This window comes from Saccoglossus kowalevskii, chromosome 19 (assembly GCF_978046115.1).
Source record: "Saccoglossus kowalevskii chromosome 19, keSacKowa6.1, whole genome shotgun sequence".
NCBI lineage: Eukaryota > Metazoa > Hemichordata > Enteropneusta > Harrimaniidae > Saccoglossus > Saccoglossus kowalevskii.
In genome coordinates this window covers 15,257,814-15,277,348 of record NC_140659.1, presented here as the reverse complement: position 1 = coordinate 15,277,348, position 19,535 = coordinate 15,257,814, and the positions used below count along the sequence as shown (strand labels likewise).

Sequence of the window (19,535 nt, the reverse complement as noted above, 5' to 3'; positions counted from 1 at the left end):
CCCGGATGTCCACCCGAGAATACAGTAAATTTAAACACTCACTGCACAACACTATCGCCCTTCAAGTTGTGTTCAATATGGATCCCATATTTGGAATATGGAATGCATGTTATGATAAATATCTTATTAGTTTTAACAAAACAATGGGAGATGACTTGTGCTTTATGGTCACGATTTCAGATGAAAATACAAGCGAATCGTTTATCACAATTTTTCATAAGTGTTACCTGATTCATTGATTATAACTCATCAACTGCTCTCATTTATTTCTAGTATGAAGTATATTTTTGTAAAAGTGTCTAAAAAAAACAATTGAAATTGTGAGAACTTTCAGCCAATACAAACCAATTATAACTACCGGTACATGTGATTTTTTTTATATATTTCAACCAAATGAAATTGTGAGAACTTTCAGCCAATACAAACCAATTATAAATAGCTCAAAATTACGATGTGTTTTGTGCAAAAGTATTTCAATGACCATATGTTTTTTGTCTGGGATTTGTAAACAACAGCTTATATTATAAGGCCATAGTGTAAAAGTCAAGGAAATATGACCATCTATTCTAATGACAACCAATTACTATGAAAGTACCTGGAATTTGGGTCAAATGAAGAAAAGCCTAGGGAATTGTTGGAGTTCATTTTTATTGATTTTGGGTTTCACAGACTGTAATATTTTTTTCTTTCATACAGCTATTTACATTGCCATAGGTGTATATGTTGGTTTGATTATACTCTATGTGTTTGGTCGCTATGCACACAAGTAAGTACACTATGTTTGGTTGCTATGCATGCAAGTATATATCATATTTGGTTACTATGAACACAAAGTATATACCATATTTGGTTACTATGAACACAAAGTATATACCAAATTTAGCTGCTATGCACACAAGATATGTATCTATATTTGGTCGCTATGCACACAAAGTATATATCATATTTGGTTACTATGAACACAAAGTATATACCAAATTTAGCTGCTATGCACACAAGATATGTATCTATATTTGGTTGCTATGCACACAAAGTATATATCATATTTGGTTACTATGAACACAAAGTATATACCAAATTTAGCTGCTATACACACAAGATATGTATCTATATTTGGTCGCTATGCATACAAAGTATACACTATATTTGGTTGCTGTGAACACAAAGTATATACAATATTTGGTCGCTATGCATACAAAATATATACCATATTTGGTTGCTATGCATACAAAATATATACCATATTTGGTTGCTGTGCACACAGTATATACCATATTTGGTTGCTATGCACACAAAATATATACCTATATTTGGTCACTATGCATACAAAGTATATACCATATTTGGTTGCTATGCATGCAAGTATATACCATATTTGGTTGCTATGCCCACAAAGTATGTACCATATTTGGTTGCTATGCATGCAAGTATATACCATATTTGGTTGCTATGCATGCAAGTATATACCATATTTGGTTGCTATGCATGCAAGTATATACCATATTTGGTCGCTATGCATACAAAGTATATAGCATATTTGGTTGCTATGCATGCAAGTATATACCATATTTGGTTGCTATGGATTGATCTATCTAAAATGGCGTAATGCTAGTTCCATGTTCCTGTTTCTCATGTTACTATGCATGTTTACTGCTTTGCTGTATTTTAATATTGTCTCTATGATTTGGTGTATATTCGTATTTTGTTTTCTGTAAGAAGTACACTTAAATTATGTACCGGTAGTTGTGTGATATAACAGAAGCAAGACGTATAGGAGTACTCATTGGTTTAGTTAGTCACAGTCCTGCTATAGACCAGTCTGGAAACGAACCGTATTTTTTTATAGCGGGACTGTGGTTTAGTGCTAAATTCCTTTGTTAAGTACAACAGCAAATATTCTGTTTGTGTCCGGAGAGGGAAAAGTCAACACACTATTACGAGCAAAATGTGAAAACTCGATGGAAAATTAGATTATTATATGTAATATTAGGTTTTGAAAGCTGCCAAAAGCATGTGTTAGAGACATACCTACTGTAGAATACTTCATTTTTGCTTGGAATCTATTTTCGCTGAAGGGATGATTCTGTGAAAACTAAAATCCAGCGAATATAATTTTTTTCCTATATTTCACATTAAACTCATCAAAAATCAGTGAAAATAAATTCCAAGCAAAATGCCCAAAAAGCCTTTTCAGCGAAAATTAATTCCAGCGAATATAAAGTATTCCACAGTATGCAGATTTTCCAGTACTTATCTATATTTATGTTAAACACCTTGACTACTCTATTCACATTGGCTGTTTATTCTATTGATTTATCTGTTGAGCTAACTTATAACAGAATGTGCACAGAATGGCGAAATGCAACATGTGGATTAAAAAAAAAAAAGAGTTGTAAGCAGAAATCTCTTATGCTTATGTGAAGTCAAAATATCATTGTATACCCTAGTACATGTAAATAGAGAACTTATAATTGTGCAGAACATTTCAATTTCTATCTTTTTCTATCAATTTCTATTATGTTTTTCTTTTTGTTTTTTTTAGACATCACTGGCTATATAAAGTGTTATTTTGTCTCGAGACTGAAAGACTTGTCAATTCGGTAAAAAAAAAATATTTTTTTATTTCACTGTTAATTATACTATTATGATTTTTTTTTATTCAAAATTTCGCCAAATAGGGTTCATTTTTATTTAACAGCGGTAAAATGTTACAAAAATTACTAATTATATATAGTCCCTGAATATTTTCTCTTTAAGACATAAGTGATCACTGCCAGACTTTTGTATCAATCTGAGCCTTAGGTGAGGATTAATGCTACTTTGGCGGTAATCATGAATGTCTGCAGATGCCAACCTAAGAGGAAATATTGTGGCAGTGTAGAATATATTCATCACATGCATATTGGTGTGTTGAAAGTATTGCTGAAATACAAATAGTATGCTAATTATGGGATACTATTGTGTTCTGTTTCACATGCATACATCATCACAGGTTTCTGCTCGTTCATGATACCGTACTTGACCGCGTTAGCGCCCATGGCCGAGCAAGCGCCCACCCCCCCTTTTTATATTTGGGGTCACATTCGGCAAAGTGCCCACCCCTTCAAATTTAAAATTTAAAACATGGTCTTGCGTAACGAATCTTGGTAATCGTTTTTATATGATACTGCGTGGATATCGGCCGCTGTGAACATGTTGTGAATGCGTGCATGAACTACGCTTCGACAATGATCTGTTAATACAAGTAAAATGCGGTAAATATTTCATGCTATATTTGATTTACCTCTCAAAACTGGCTAGTTACTAGTTTTTTGGAAAAAACCATGTCATTTATTCGCTGAAATCAAATCCAACAGATCGTACTTCGACATCGATAATTCACTTCCGCATTGCGTTACCGGAAAGTTTTCAGGAATTTCCAAAGAATTGCGTCAGTACAACACAGCATTCTGATTGGTTTATAACCAACTTGACCCATTAGGTCAAAGGACACTGCTGCAGGTCAAATCTGCAAATGCATCATGGCGGAAAGTGATTTTCATCGAGAATTTGCGTACGATCCAACACCTTCGTCAGTGAAGATAATATGACAATTTTGACTTTAACTGTGTTCCAACAGACTCAAATGTTTTTAATTTCGTAAATTCTGGTGGTACGTAATTAATATTGTTAATAAATTGTACATATTTTTTGTGATCCTTTCTGTTTCTTCATTGTGAAAATCAATGATGACTCAACTAATTTCGTAATTTGATTTTCCCTCAAAGACGTAATCTATCACTTGATGAATCAAATTTTTCATTTGCACTCTTTTTCGAGGGGGGTGCTCGGGTAAGCGCCCATCCCTAATAAATCGTGATCTTCTGAGTTGAGGCCCCTGGGCGCTAACGCGGTCGAGTACGTTATATTTACTGGATTTTTTTATTACAATTTCCACTTTCTTTTCTAAATAAACACATGAATTTGCTAACACAAATCTTTTTGCTAACATAATCCATAATTATTGAATCTGGAATGTCTGGACAATCTTCTACTAATACTAGAGCAAATATGGTACAGTTAAACCTGTCTCTAATGCTTTGTTCACATGGCAGCTTTCTCCCGGGGCCCAACTGCTGCTGCTCCCACCGATTAACAGGAGATTATCTCCAATGCGTCCATACGATCGGGAGTTGAACGAGAGCCGAACTCTGCCATAGTTTGTTTCAGTTCGATCAGAGCTGAATGGAAGAGTGCCCTCAAATAATCACATGTAGTATGAAAAAAACATGGAAGAAAACAATGATGGTGTGATCGTGTCATGCTTGTGTTGTTTCTTTACAAGGCACGATGCTGTTGAGCATTCACATTCACAAGTCTGAGCATGAAGGTAGAAAAGACAATGCACTGGTGTTATGATTTAGGTACTAGTACTGGTATCTTGAATAAACAGGAAACACGGCAGCTAAAATGTGTATTGTCCAACTGTTGTGATATGTGTGACAGTTGTCAATCAAAACCTACTAGGTACATGCACCCATGGAACTATAAACCCCAGGAAGAACAACGAAACTAAGAGGATTAAAAAAACCTTTGTCTTAGTTTATCTTACAGTGCTTTCGCTTTTGTTTCCACAACATTAGTCATACTCCATGTTAGTTGCCGCCGATACGCCCGTTTCAACCGCTTTGCTGGAAACGGAAAACTTGAAAAACAATTTCATATCTGCGCAGTAAAATATTTCGTTCACTACGCATGCGCAAACAAGTCGGTCTGCAGGGTGACCTTCAGTGTACCGGAAATCATGCAACGGGTCGGAGTTTTGGCGAGTTTTCATAATTTTTAATGTCGTTTTTAGATTACTTCTTGTTTTTTTCAACCCTCGAAAAAATAAGGTTGCGAAAGTTTGCGAAACATGGGGTTTGGTGAGCTGTTTGTTGTTGAGATATCCCGACTAATTCCGTGTTTCCCTTCGATCGCCAGAAGTGGCAATGTGTTTTTTTTTCCCGTTGAATGTCGATCATTTATCAGTGTTTTTGTCTTGGCGCCATTGTTTTTTATGCTATAACCGGAACAACTCGGTCACGTGATCTCCCGGAGTCGTCCGATTGACTCCGAAAATGACCGATAGTCGGAGATAAACGGTCATTTGCGTAAATCGGCTTATTTTTGAATGCGACAAAATAAACAGTCAAAATAAACATTCGACATCGCGGCAACTATCATAGTTCAAAGGAAACAAAGTGGTTGTTCTTCCTGGGGTTTATAGTTCCATGATGCACCTTACCGTAACCGCTTCTACGATGAGAGTGTGATTTGGGCTCTGATAGTTGGGCCCTGCGTATACACTATCGGGCCATGTCGGGGCTCAACCCTATCGGAGTTCAACCCTAAGGGTTTATTGGAGCCAAACTTGGCTCAAGCCGGCTCGAGCTGAATGCGTATACATGGCCATTTTTGCTGGCTCGAGCCGTAGGGCTCCGATAAAATGCTGTTGTGTGAACGTAGCATAAGCTGCAGAGTTCCCCATCAAAGTATTACAAGCTTGTGATGGCTATTACTGCTGCTCTGATGTTAATAAACAATTAAGACCAATTAACATAACCATGTTAATTGTAGAGTAACAAATTTGGTAGTCACTGTAAATAGACTTTTTGTTGTTTTTTTTAACTTAGCAGACTTTGGGGTTCAGGAAAGTATGTCTATAGCAAAGGGACAAAAAGGTGTTCTTTTACTTTATTAATTTTTTTTTTTTTTGTGTACTATAGGATCTTGGTTCACCTAACAGTATTCTTAATGCGAGTAATTCTGAATCTCAGGAACAGTTCCCTAAGAAAACAGAAAAACAAAAACCAAGAAGATTAAAATCTCTAGACACATTCAGAGGGTAAGTTAATTTACAAATTAATTGATTAAACACTGATCTGAATGATGTTGCTGTAAAATATTTTAAGCAATTAATTTTTACTGAGTTTACTTTCACTTTTCTTTGATGAATTTTTTAGAGCAGTTTTCTATAGAAATCCCCTAAAATACTTTATTTACGCTTGGAATTAATTTTCGCTAGCTAAAATAAAAACCAGCAATTATAACGTTTTTCCTATATTTTACATTCAACTCACCAAAAATCAGTGAAAATAAATTCCACACAAAACACCCAAAATGTCTTTTCAGCGAAAATTAATTCCAGCTAAAATAAACTATTTTACAGTACCCTTCAAATTGTACCAAGTTGTGTTTAGTGAAATGTATACAGGCTCAGAGATGTTAAAGTTGAAAGTATATTTCATAATTTGATTGTGTAACATAATTGTTTTTTTTTTCATAGAATAAGTGTAGTAATTATGATATTTGTGAATCTTGGTGGAGGGGAGTACTGGTTTTTCCACCATTCCAGGTGGAATGGTAAGTGTTGTTGATTATATCGTAATACAAGGGATGGGTTGATGGGGTCTGTTAACCTTTTGACCCTTGAGTTACTGTAGAATACTTTATTTTCGTTTGGAATTTATTTTCGCTGAAGGGATGATTCCGTGAAAATAAATTCCAGCGAATATACTTTTTTTCCTATATTTTACATTAATCTCATCAAAAATCAGTGAAAATAAATTCCAAGCAAAACTCCCAAAAAGCCTTTTCAGCGAAAATAAATTCCAGCGAAAATAAAGTATTCCACAGTAACTACTGTCACTTTTCAAAAAATTAACCCACATTGTTTTTCAAAAATCTTTTCAATAGTTTTGATCGAGACTTGTAGAAAAGGGTAAATTATATCCAGCTGGTTAAAAATTAACAAAAAAATTATAAAAAAATATGTAAAAATGGGCAAAATGTTGCACCAGCCCAGAAAAAATATGGCATTCAAAAGGTCAATAACAACTGTCAATAATAATTGATCAATCTCTTCAATGACTGCGTAACATAAATGCCTCATAAATTGTAACACTTCGATCTCTGTTATGTAATATATATTAATGCAACTGTTTTGTATTTAATAAATGTGGAAAAAAAAATTTGTTATATTATACCAGCCCGAATATTAGTTCTGATTGGTCAAGAGCATATTTTTAAATTATGCAAGCCATAGTAAAATACACCATATACAGCAATTTTTTGACTCCCATGTGCAAAGCACAAAATGGGAGTCTTTGCAGTTAGTGTGTCTGTGATATATTGAAGATAATATTTGGTAATCGTAATATTATCTTCAATATATCATACTTATCAGTCCGAGCAGCGTTTATTTATTTATAACTACTAGTGTGTCTGTGTGTGTGTGTGTGTGTATGTGTATGTGTGTGTATGTGTGTCCGACTGTTCCACTGCTATCTCAAGAACCATACATCGGTTTTTAATGAAACTTGGTGCATAGATGCTCTGGGCCAATGCGCAGATTTGATCAGGTTTTGGTAAAAATCCATGCTCGTTAATTACCTAATTTGCATGATAATTAGCTAATTTTTAGCTGTTCTATGACTGTTCCACTGATATCTAAAGAACCACTCATTGGATTTTGATGAAACTTGGTACATAGATGCTCTGAACATATGCGCAGATTTGATTAGTTTTTGGTAAAAATCCGTGCATATTAATTACCTAATTTGCATGATAATTAGCTAATTTTTAGCTGTTCCATGATTGTTCCACTGATATCTAAACAACCACTCATTGGATTTTGATGAAACTTTGTACATACATGCTCTGAACTAATGCTAGGTTTTGATTAGTTTTTAGTAATAATCCGTGGATACTAATTACCTAATTTGCATAATGATTAGTCAATTTACAGTTTTCCCACTGATATCTCAAGTACTAATCATTGCATTTCAATGAAACTTGGTACATAGATCCTTTAGGACTATGCAGAGACCTGATTAGTTTTAAGATAAATAATTGTGCATATTAATCACATTAATTAATTTGCATAATTAACCAACTTTCACACTGATATCTCAGGTCCTAATCATCACATATCAATGAATGTTTGTACATGGATACTGTAGGACAATAGACAGACCTGGATAATTGTGGGTTAAAATCTGTACTTGTTAATTACCTAATTTGCATAATTAACCAATTTTAAGCTTTCACACTGATATCTATACTACTAATTATTCCATTTCAATCAAACTTAGTACAAAGATGCTCTAGGACAATGTACAAACCTAATTAGTTTGGGGTAAAAATCTGTTCATATTAATTCCATAATAAGCATAATAATTCATAATTTTTTGGTTCTAATCACGTTTCAATTAAACTTGGAAACATAGATTTTCTGTTACATTGCGCAGACCTCATTAGTTTTACACTCAAATCTGTTCATATTAATTTTCTGATTTGCATAATTAGTTTTCAGCTAAGTAATTTCGAATTATATTTAATGTGTCTCCAATACTCTCAGCACATGGGAGTTCTTTCTAAGCTTTCTTTGATTTATGTTTAGAAGCAGGCCCCAAACATGAATAGTACACAGAAGGGATAAATCCTGCTATCAACTTAATAAGTAACTTTTTGGTCTTTATTGCCGTCTGTAGTAGCTCGATCACAAACCTTCAAAATGCAATCATGTGCACGGCACTAATCGCCATTTGAATTTTTTTGAAATTATGTCAGTTGAGATGATTTTACGTATATTAATGTTGTCGCTAACAAGAAATTACCTTGCAATGCCAAAATAGAGGTGCAAATTCACTGATAGCGTTTACGCGCTGATCGTTTGTGTGCTTGCGCATATCGTGTGGCCTGGGGTCGAAAACTGGAAGGTAGGACAGATTTTGAACATTCCAAACCCACCTTCATTGGTGGTTTAATTCATTTTAACAACATACTAATAGAGAGTAACAATTTTATTTTATTTTTGTATTTTATTTATATGTAGGTCTTACTGTAGCTGACCTTGTTTTCCCATGGTAAGTTTATTCTCTTTCTCCTTGCTACAAGGTTGCTGTGACTGTTGTAAGCGAGGAAAAAATGTTTGAATGTGATATCAAATTGACGTCCATAATGTTTTTTTTTTAATAATAGTACACTTTGCTCTTTCGAGTTCAGGCAAATTAATTTAACCTTTTCAATAACCCCCTGTGTTCTGTGATGTTATTGATCAGACCATGTTCCACTGACGCATGTATGAAACTCCTAGTGAGTGGATTCTTCATCATGCACACATATAGATGTCTAAATTGCGTACCCTTAGCTTTATAAAATCTTGATAGTTATTTTATTATTATTATTAAATCTTTATTACAGGATATAAAGTGGAAAAGTTCGTACATCACATATTAAAAAAAAAAAAAACAATAAAAAACAATATATATAAACAAAAAGAAGAGGAAAAAAATACTTGACTTATAAATAAATTCATTGTTCTCGCATAGCTGTGGCGTATACATAAAACTTCGAACATAAATGCCTGTCTGATGATAAAAGCACTGCAACGATTCTATTATCACTTATAGTTAGACGCGTATAAAAAAGCATGTTTCGTCTAAGAGCATCAAATGTAGGAATGTTTGACAACACAAACATATCGCTAGCACTACAGTCCCTAGGCCGACCCAGGAATTTAGGAAATGCATTATTATACGCAACACGGAGATTATACGAACCACAGAGTTATTTATTAATCACCAATTTTTGTGTTTCTTTGTTATAGGTTTGTATTTATTATGGGTACATCAATTGCACTGGCTTTCCATTCATTGTCTATTAAGGGATTCTCCAAGAAAAAGATGTTTATTAAAATTTGCAAAAGATCAGCTATACTTTTTATACTTGGACTTATATTAAACACTGGGAAAGGTAAGGTTATTAAAGGTCACACATCCTGGTATTTCTGGGGGGATACATTCTCCATTCATGAACATTTCGGAATTTTCTTTTCTAAAAAAGTTCATGGCTAAAATATTAATATTGGAAATTTTGTATGCGACAGGACGATATCACTTTCAGAAAGTACCAGGATGGGTGACCTTTAGAGGTCGTGTGTAAGGGCTGTTAAAAAATTAGCTATTAACCGGTACTATAAACCACTTGATTTTCGCTGCCGGAAGTTTTTTGTGATTTGATGACAGAATTTCACGAAAATCATCGACGCTCTAACGACCCAGAGAAAGTTTCACTGCTACAAAATTTCAAGGTTTTTACTGTTCACAGTTGAACTCGCAAACATACATTACCCACATTTTATCTATGTCGCATGGCAACCGTACTGAACACAAAGTGATGCGACAACTGTAGAGATTTAATCAACCTGCTTTACTTTATTATAGATAGAAACGGTGTTGATTTAAACCACATACGAATACCTGGTGTTTTACAGAGGTTTAGTGTGTGTTATTTTGTTGTCGCTATTGTAGAGATGTTATCAGTTAAAAAAGATGATCCATACAAGGTAAAATGTTTTCATTGCTCTCTTTATTTTGTGAGAATTCTGCTCTGTTTGATCATTTTCTCTGAATGATTAAAATAAAATGAAGAATCATTCTTGCCACAATTGATGAAAGCATATCTTTACACACTAAAATTACCAGTGCATGTGTGCGTGTGAGCGAGTGAGTGTGAATGTGTGTTTACGAATTATGATACCAAGCCCAAAATACAAGAATGAGTTCTGTATACTACATTTTAATGATCAAAATTCTCCCTACTAATATACTTGTAATAGTAGGTCAATATATGTATTTCTTACTGCCTTTGTTGTGAGAATTTAGTCTACTGTTTTATTCTTGTAAATGAATTGCGCCTCACCAGTGATGAACAAGATTTAATTTATTCTGATTTAAAGCGGGAGAGTCGTCACCTGCGTATGCGTCAGATGGCCATAGCGTGTCATTGTTTACAAACAAGCGTCTACCCATGAGCCTTTGTGTTTTTAGCGTGTGTTGCTTGGGACGCAATTCCCGGCGCGTGCACAGACCCTCCCGCTTTAATTATTGTGTTAATATGTTTGTTCACATCGCTCTGTTTAATAAATGGCGCCCTCTAGTGGATAACAACGACAAAGCTGCGAATTCTATTCGCTTCCACCAATCTCCATGTTTTCACTGCTGTCCCTTGGTGCTTGAGGGCGCTGTTCATTGGAAAGATGACATGCATAACTTGTTATTAATGTTGTCTATTACAGTACAAATATTATGCACCAATCAGAGACTTTGTATATCTCTGGATACATTGGCTGGTAGCAATATGTGTAGTTACCCTATACTTGTGCTTGACGTTTGTCTTACCGATACCCGACTGTCCAACGTAAGTCAAATTAAATGTATACTTAAAGAGAAACCGATACTATAAATAGGGGCAAGATGGCCACCGCAATTAGTAGCTAATTCGAACCAAGCCGTTCACATCGTGGCGGGAGCTCTGGGAAATATGCTATTTACGATGTTTAGAGATCAAGCTGTGATTCCAAATACATATCTACGGGGGCATGAATATGTACGCTAGCGATTACACTCATCTGGTTGGGCTTTTGATGTATAAAAGTTGTTGTTTTCGGTCGAAGTATACGACCAATAGTTTTAGAAATGTTTTAGGAAGTTTTAAGAATTTTAAAGTTGTCTTGTTCACCTTGTAGGGGTTACCAAGGTCCCGGTGGTTCTCTGTTACATACCGACAATGACACTGATCTCTATAATTGTACTGGTGGTGCAGCAGGTCACATCGATAAAAGTGTATTCGGTATAAATCATATTTATCCTCATCCAACATGTTTGGTAAGTTTATTGATTTTAAAAAAAAATATTTTATTACTTTCAAATCCTTGTACACTGACATAAATTATGAGTTTGCTTACTAAATTTGCAAGGATATAGAATTGTTATTTCTGTGTAGTTTCTGCAAACTTAATGTAACATTATTGACGTTCATCATAACCATGGAAACTATTAATTAATGTGTAGACAGTAATGATCCATTCAAAAAAGACAAAAACTTATGAATACACGTTATGTATATAGGATTTGTACACTGACATAATACTATGTAAATATGTAGACGACACAGAATTCTGTCTCCAGGTCTTCAGAACATCACCATGGGAACTTGCATGCGCAGACTGACCCATATTTAAGGACCCACCCACAGCCCTCCAGATCGATTCAGTAGTCTATTACCGGTATTCATAGATGTTTCAAAATATCACGATAATAGATTTAGTCTAACTCGCATCTGATAACACTGTGGAAATAATTTCATTATTGTTGTAATAACGTTATTTATTCCAGGTTTTATATCAGACTGGTCCATATGATCCAGAAGGAATTCTGGGATGTCTTCCTGCAATATTCATTACATTTTTAGGGTTACTGGTAATTATTACTTTTTAAAAGTATTTTTTTTAAAGTTTCACCCCTTGAGAGGAGACGATGAATGATGCACATTTTGCTATTTTTCCGTATTTTGAGTAATACTGTGGAATACTTTATTTTCGCTGGATTTAATTTTCGCTGAAAAGGCTTTTTGGGCGTTTTGCTTGGAATTTATTTTCACTGATTTTTGATGAGTTTAATGTGAAATATAGGAAAAAAAGTATATTCGCTGGATTTTATTTTCACGGAATCATCCCTTCAGCGAAAATAGCGAAAATTAATTCCAAGCGAAAATAAAGTATTCTACAGTATTCAAATTAGAGTGACTCGTACCGTACACACAAGACTGATTTTTACTCCTTGGCGTTTACTTTTGTAAATAACAACGACCAATTACCCATTATACATCTTGGAATAGCTTCTCTGTGGTCCTTTTTTATAATCTTTGTAAATCATTGTCAACTTTTGTCATTTTTCACAAAATAAATCTTTCATATTTTCCAATAATTTTGATCATGATCGACAGCTTAAAGGGGAACCGATACTATAAATAGGGGCAAGATGGCCGCCACAACTTAATGAATTAGTAAGTTAATCCGAACCAAGCCGCTCACATCGTGGCAGGAGCTCCGGGAAATGTGCCATTTACGATGTTTAGAGATCAAGCTGTGATTCCAAATACATTTCTACGGGGGTATGAATATGTACGCTAGCGATTACACTCATCTGGTTGGGCTGTTGATGTATAAATGTTGTTGTTTTCGGTCGAAATGTGCCGCAAAAAGTAAAAATTCTGAGTTTTAAATGGCGGCTAATGTATGCAAAATGTCTGTCAATCACAGTTTGAGTAAGCGAGCATAATAAGCATTCATTTACTTAGTGGACAGAGGTGGAGTTAATTACCCCAAAATTAAATTGTAAAATTTGTAAATTGTAAAAAAAAATAGGTAAAATTATCCAAAATGTTTCATCAAACCCATACTGTGTAAAGACAGTAAAACAAAATTTCAAAGAAATGATGCATAATACCATATCATGATTGGCAAATTAAAATCATTAACATTTTGTCATTGTTTGACTGTCCCCTTATTTGTGATTTTTAGTCAAATACTTAAATTCAATTGACTGAATATTTTTATTTTTCAGGCTGGAAAAATTCTAATTTTTTATACTGATTGGAAGCAGAGAGTTAAAAGATGGTTGCTATGGGCGATATTAACAGTAAGTAAATGTGCAACATATTGAACACTAATTAAGTGAGATGGTTAATTGTTACAAAGGGATTGTATTAAGAGATCACATCCTTGATGATATGCAGTGTTGCAAACTTACGTACAAAGTGAAAGTATTTGATTCATATACCCACATGTTGTCTACTGCTATATTTTCTGTAGTTTTACCAAGTACAGTGGTTGTCATGTTCATACAGTAGGTTATATAGTGACATATATGTTGATAGTACATTGTATGTTTACATAAAATTCAAACATGCAATACCGTACGTGTCGACTATGACTCTTAATTTGTTTTGAGAAATCGCTTGAAAAATGTTAATGAATAATTGATCCTAAATGCAAATTGTGAGATCTCGTTGGGAACGAGAGAACCGCTCAACTTGTTTTTGACCTTCAGAAGTTCAAGTCTAATTCTGTCCAGTCACCGCATCCATTGTTCTTAATACCTGGATGATTGGTACAGTTAGACACAGTGACAGAGGAGGTATGAAACATGATGCTGCATTGTACTCGACTAGTTCTTGGCAGCCATTTTATGAATATGAGAGTGTGTAAGTTTAAATTTAATGATTTTAGAATTCATCGGGACAACATAAAAAACGCTTAAAACTCAGCACTCCAGAAAAATGTTCACTGCTTCGAAATTCTACTGACTACTAAAATTCCGAAAAAATTTCACTCACAAAATTAAATCAGTTAATAGTGAGTAAATGCACTAGTGAAAATGATAGTTGTGTTAAAAATTGAGTAATTCTTTATCATTATTTTGTCTGTGCAAACTGTTATTAAAATAGCATTCAGTTTATATAAGTTTATTATTAGAATTTTGTAAATTAAATTAAATTTAGTTTCAATATTAATATGTGAATATCTTATTTTATTAACCTAATATTACGATTTATTTTTATCTCTCAGGGAATGATTGCCGGTATATTGTGTAATTTTAACAAGAATGATGGCTGGATTCCCATCAACAAAAATCTTTGGTATGTTATAAAATTATAATATTGATAGCTTTGTTAATATTTTAATAATAATTAATATATTAAGAGATTCATCAGTAAAATATTTTATATCTTGTGTTCTTTACATGTAATTACGTATGTTTTACTTCCGTGAAAGTACATTCATTTATACTAAATAAATTGTGGTTTTCATTTTAAATTTGCTGGACCACCTAAAAAAAAAAGTATCAATTTGTTCTCCTTTATTATTCCTCGTTGTCGCTGGCGATTTACTGGTTAAATGCATATGTTCATTTGTTTCTCAATCTGTCCATACATCATATTAGGAGCACTACTGTGAAATACTTTATTTTAGGTGGATTTAATTTTCACTGAAAAGACTTGTTGAGTGTTTTGTATGGAATTTATTTTCGCAGATTTTTGACAAGCTGTATGTAAAATATAGGAAAAAAGGTTTATTCACGGGTTTTTATTTTCACTGAATCATTCCTTCAGCGAAAACAGCGGTAATTAATTCCATGCGAAAATAAAGTATTCTACAGTATTAGACATTCACACAGTGTAATATATAAGACATTAGACTCATGATATGATCAACATCTTTAATGACTGACTGTACATAGTCCTGTGACCTCATTGAAATTAAATTTCACATTCAACCAGTAACCAGTGCCTCATTAAAGACATTGGGCACACGATCTCATTTACATTTTTTACTGCAACATATTTTCTCCCAATAAATCAATTCGTTGGCTGTCACCCAACCCAGGTGCATAAGTAGACATGTCCGCCAGCCATGTTCACAGTTCAGACGCTTAAACCTTCATGAGATAAAATCAGAAAATGTGTCAACAAAACCATGAAAATCAAGATTTTTTTTATATGCATTTTATTAATCGTTTTTTTTATCGAAAATGCAGTTATATTTATTAAGGTCATAACATAGAGATGTTTATAAACACATTCAAGGCATGTAGTTTAGAATAGTGTAAAATGTATTTTTAGCAAAAATGTTAATTTTGGCAGATTTACCTAATTTATGAGAAATTAGATTGTTGGCCAAATTATAATTATGTTAATTCATGCATTGAGTCAAATTTGCTAAAATGGTGGTGGATATTTGAATACAGTTTTTCAGATGACAACCTGTCTTTACAAAATCAAACCATGGTTCATGAACACAAGTGCCAAACTTAGCTTATCTCACAGTAATTATTCTTTTATCATACTCCCTAGGTCCCTTTCCTATGTGTTAGCGTTGGCAGCAACCTCATTCATTGCTAAGAATGACCACTTAGCTTATCTCACAGTAATTATTTTTTTATCATACTCCCTAGGTCCCTTTCCTATGTGTTAGCGTTGGCAGCAACCTCATTCATTGCTAAGAATGACCACTTAGCTTATCTCACAGTAATTATTCTTTTATCATACTCCCTAGGTCCCTTTCCTATGTGTTAGCGTTGGCAGCAACCTCATTTGTTGCTAAGAATGACCACTTAGCTTATCTCACAGTAATTATTTTTTATCATACTCCCTAGGTCCCTTTCCTATGTGTTGGCGTTGGCAGCAACCTCATTCGTTGCTAAGAATGACCACTTAGCTTATCTCACAGTAATTATTTTTTTATCATACTCCCTAGGTCCCTTTCCTATGTGTTGGCGTTGGCAGCAACCTCATTCGTTGCTAAGAATGACCACTTAGCTTATCTCACAGTAATTATTCTTTTATCATACTCCCTAGGTCCCTTTCCTATGTGTTGGCATTAGCAGCAACCTCATTTGTTGCTAAGAATGACCACTTAGCTTATCTCACAGTAATTATTTTTTTATCATACTCCCTAGGTCCCTTTCCTATGTGTTGGCGTTGGCAGCAACCTCATTCGTTGCTAAGAATGACCACTTAGCTTATCTCACTGTAATTATTCTTTTATCATACTCCCTAGGTCCCTTTCCTATGTGTTGGCATTAGCAGCAACCTCATTCGTTGCTAAGAATGACCACTTAGCTTATCTCACAGTAATTATTCTTTTATCATACTCCCTAGGTCCCTTTCCTATGTGTTGGCGTTGGCAGCAACCTCATTCGTTGCTAAGAATGACCACTTAGCTTATCTCACAGTAATTATTCTTTTATCATACTCCCTAGGTCCCTTTCCTTTGTGTTGGCGTTGGCAGCAACCTCATTCGTTGCTAAGAATGACCACTTAGCTTATCTCACAGTAATTATTCTTTTATCATGCTCCCTAGGTCCCTTTCCTATGTGTTGGCGTTGGCAGCAACCTCATTCATTGCTAAGAATGACCACTTAGCTTATCTCACTGTAATTATTCTGTTATCATACTCCCTAGGTCCCTTTCCTATGTGTTGGCGTTGGCAGCAACCTCATTCGTTGCTAAGAATGACCACTTAGCTTATCTCACTGTAATTATTCTTTTATCATACTCCCTAGGTCCCTTTCCTATGTGTTGGCATTAGCAGCAACCTCATTCGTTTTGCTGATAGTCTGTTATATACTTGTTGATGTCTATAACCACTGGTCAGGATCACCCTTTTTTCAAGCAGGTGAGTAAATATAGTAGAAACAAACACACATGGTGAAAGGTCACTCAGATATTGTCATGTAGTCTTCATTACCAGCCATCCACTCAAGAAGTTGAAGTAGTTTATACAATCTTAACTCAAATCCTGTAAATTCTATTGTTCATGTATAGGTATTCATCCTGCACATCCTATAAATTACCTATACTGTCATAATCCAATACATTCCATTCATTCCTATTATATGTATAATTCTAATAATCCTATACATTCCATTGATTTCTATTATTATATGTATGAATATGATAATCCTATACATTCTATAGATTTCTATTATATGTATGAATCTTAAATTCCAATACATTCCATTCATTCCTATTATATGTATAATTCTAATAATCCTATACATTCCATTGATTTCTATTATTATATGTATGAATATGATAATCCTATACATTCTATAGATTTCTATTATATGTATGAATCTTAAATTCCAATACATTCCATTCATTCCTATTATATGTATAATTCTAATAATCATATACATTCCATTGATTTCTATTATTATATGTATGAATATGATAATTCTATACATTCTATAGATTTCTATTATATATATGAAGCTTAAATTCCAATACATTCCATAGATTTATATTATGTGTATAATTTTAATAATCCTATACATTCTATAGATTTCTATTATATGTATGAATCTTAAATTCCAATACATTCCATAGATTTTTAATATGTGTATGAATTTAATAATATTATACCTTACATTTATTTCTATTATTAAATGTATGAATCTTATAATCCTATGCATTTCTATTGATTTCTATTGTCATAGGTATGAATCCTATAATCCTCTACTGTGGACATGAGATTATGCGCAGTTATTTTCCTTGGCAGTGGAAGACTGGTCAAACGCACGGCGAGAACTTGGCAGCTGATTTAGTGGGGACAACACTGTGGGTACTCATTGCACTCTACCTACATCACCGACAAATATATCTAAAAATATGATTTACCTAGTCCATTACTAAGCAAACTGAAACAAACATCAGCTTTGTTTTTGGGCCAAAATAACTAATTTTGTTGTATGTGATAGTAGCTATTCAATAGGGCAAGAATTGTAATGTCAATTCTCATTTTAATTCGGATCGGACAGATTTAAAGTTATTTGGCATCCTTTTCATGCTTTTATTATTATTATTATTATGTGCAATTTTTCAAAAAACAGGAGTCTGAAATGTCACTGGAAACAAAAGAAATACATTAATTTAAATCAAAATCTGTGGTAATTTATGCAAATTAGGTAATTAATATGCATGGCTTTTCAACCTATAGTAATCGAGTATGTGGATTATCCAAGAGCACCTATTTACCAAGTTTAAGCTTTTCACCGCCAGACTTATTAACAAATTTTTCTATACTTTTTTTTATATATTCTTTAATATTTCTCGAAATAATCCTTAATTTTGGAGCCAAAAGACAACATTTGAGTCAATTTTTAGTTTTCACACAAACAATTTGGCCATTTTTGTTCAAATCTCCTGAAGGAAAGTGCAGACTATAAATGGGACTATTTTGTGAATTTGTGATGAAAAGAGGGAACTGGTAGTGAAAAGGTCTATGGTTTGCAGTTTTTGTTATATCCCACAACACCTATTTACCATGTTTAATTCAAATCTGATAAGTGGTGATCAGGATATCAGATAATTGTCTAATTTATGTAAGTTATGTAATTATTATGCATGGATTTTCAATCCTGTACTATTAATCGGGTATGTGGATTATCCAAGAGCCACCTATGTACCAAGTTTATATGTACATGTAGTTGCAGTTTGTGGTATATCCCACAACACCTATTCACCAAGATTAACTTTCAGAGCTGTAAATTCATTATGTGGAACTGGCCTACAACTATCCAAGTTTATTCTTAAGCACCCATTTTTCAGACATTGATGAAAAAGCTGAAAATTGGCTAATTATTATGCAAATTAGATCATTAATATGCACTGATTTCAACCAATAACCAGGTATGCACATTGTCCCAGAGTATCAGCTGAATGAATTCTGCTCAAACTGTTTAATATTAAAATGTACAACACTAGAATAATGGTCTTCCACAATTTTAACACTAGCTTGCATTACAGTGAAATTGTATTAATATGTTATATGAAAGTTGATTGAGAAGATTAAAATCATGCAACACTGTAATTTAGTATTAATATAAATTGTATTTTACACAATCATATCTGCCTGTATAATATTATCATGTCAATCTAGTGTTGGTTATTTGCATTTGACCTGTATATACATCTTTAAACTAAATCTGTATTTTTAACAAATATCGATTTTTAATCATCTTAGTATATTCTTCTAGTCACATATAACATTGCTGTTTAATTCTAAGTCCACCTCAAACCAGCTAGAATAAAAGTGTATTACAATTGTATTTTTGATATTTTATATTTCTTTATATATGGATTTTTATTATAGAATACTACCATAA

The 19,535-nt window shown here is 33.6% G+C and overlaps 1 protein-coding gene across 2 annotated transcripts in view; it reads left to right on the top strand.

Annotated features, from left to right (window-relative positions):
* Window positions 1-19,535, top strand: part of LOC102806658 (heparan-alpha-glucosaminide N-acetyltransferase-like) — a 29,132-nt gene extending 9,597 nt beyond the window's left edge. Inside the window, exons 5-18 of one of the 2 annotated variants that reach the window (XM_085493538.1) lie at window positions 697-766; window positions 2,543-2,600; window positions 5,748-5,866; window positions 6,308-6,384; window positions 8,858-8,888; window positions 9,632-9,777; window positions 10,248-10,369; window positions 11,102-11,223; window positions 11,552-11,690; window positions 12,201-12,284; window positions 13,431-13,505; window positions 14,435-14,505; window positions 16,932-17,044; window positions 17,868-19,535. In XM_085493538.1, the coding sequence (XP_085349664.1) occupies window positions 697-766; window positions 2,543-2,600; window positions 5,748-5,866; window positions 6,308-6,384; window positions 8,858-8,888; window positions 9,632-9,777; window positions 10,248-10,369; window positions 11,102-11,223; window positions 11,552-11,690; window positions 12,201-12,284; window positions 13,431-13,505; window positions 14,435-14,505; window positions 16,932-17,044; window positions 17,868-18,043 (1,403 nt within the window). In that variant the 3' untranslated portion in view covers window positions 18,044-19,535. Of the gene's footprint in view, window positions 1-696; window positions 767-2,542; window positions 2,601-5,747; window positions 5,867-6,307; window positions 6,385-8,857; window positions 8,889-9,631; window positions 9,778-10,247; window positions 10,370-11,101; window positions 11,224-11,551; window positions 11,691-12,200; window positions 12,285-13,430; window positions 13,506-13,916; window positions 14,042-14,434; window positions 14,506-16,931; window positions 17,045-17,867 lie in introns of those variants that run through there. The other variant, XM_085493539.1, reaches the window with a different exon arrangement.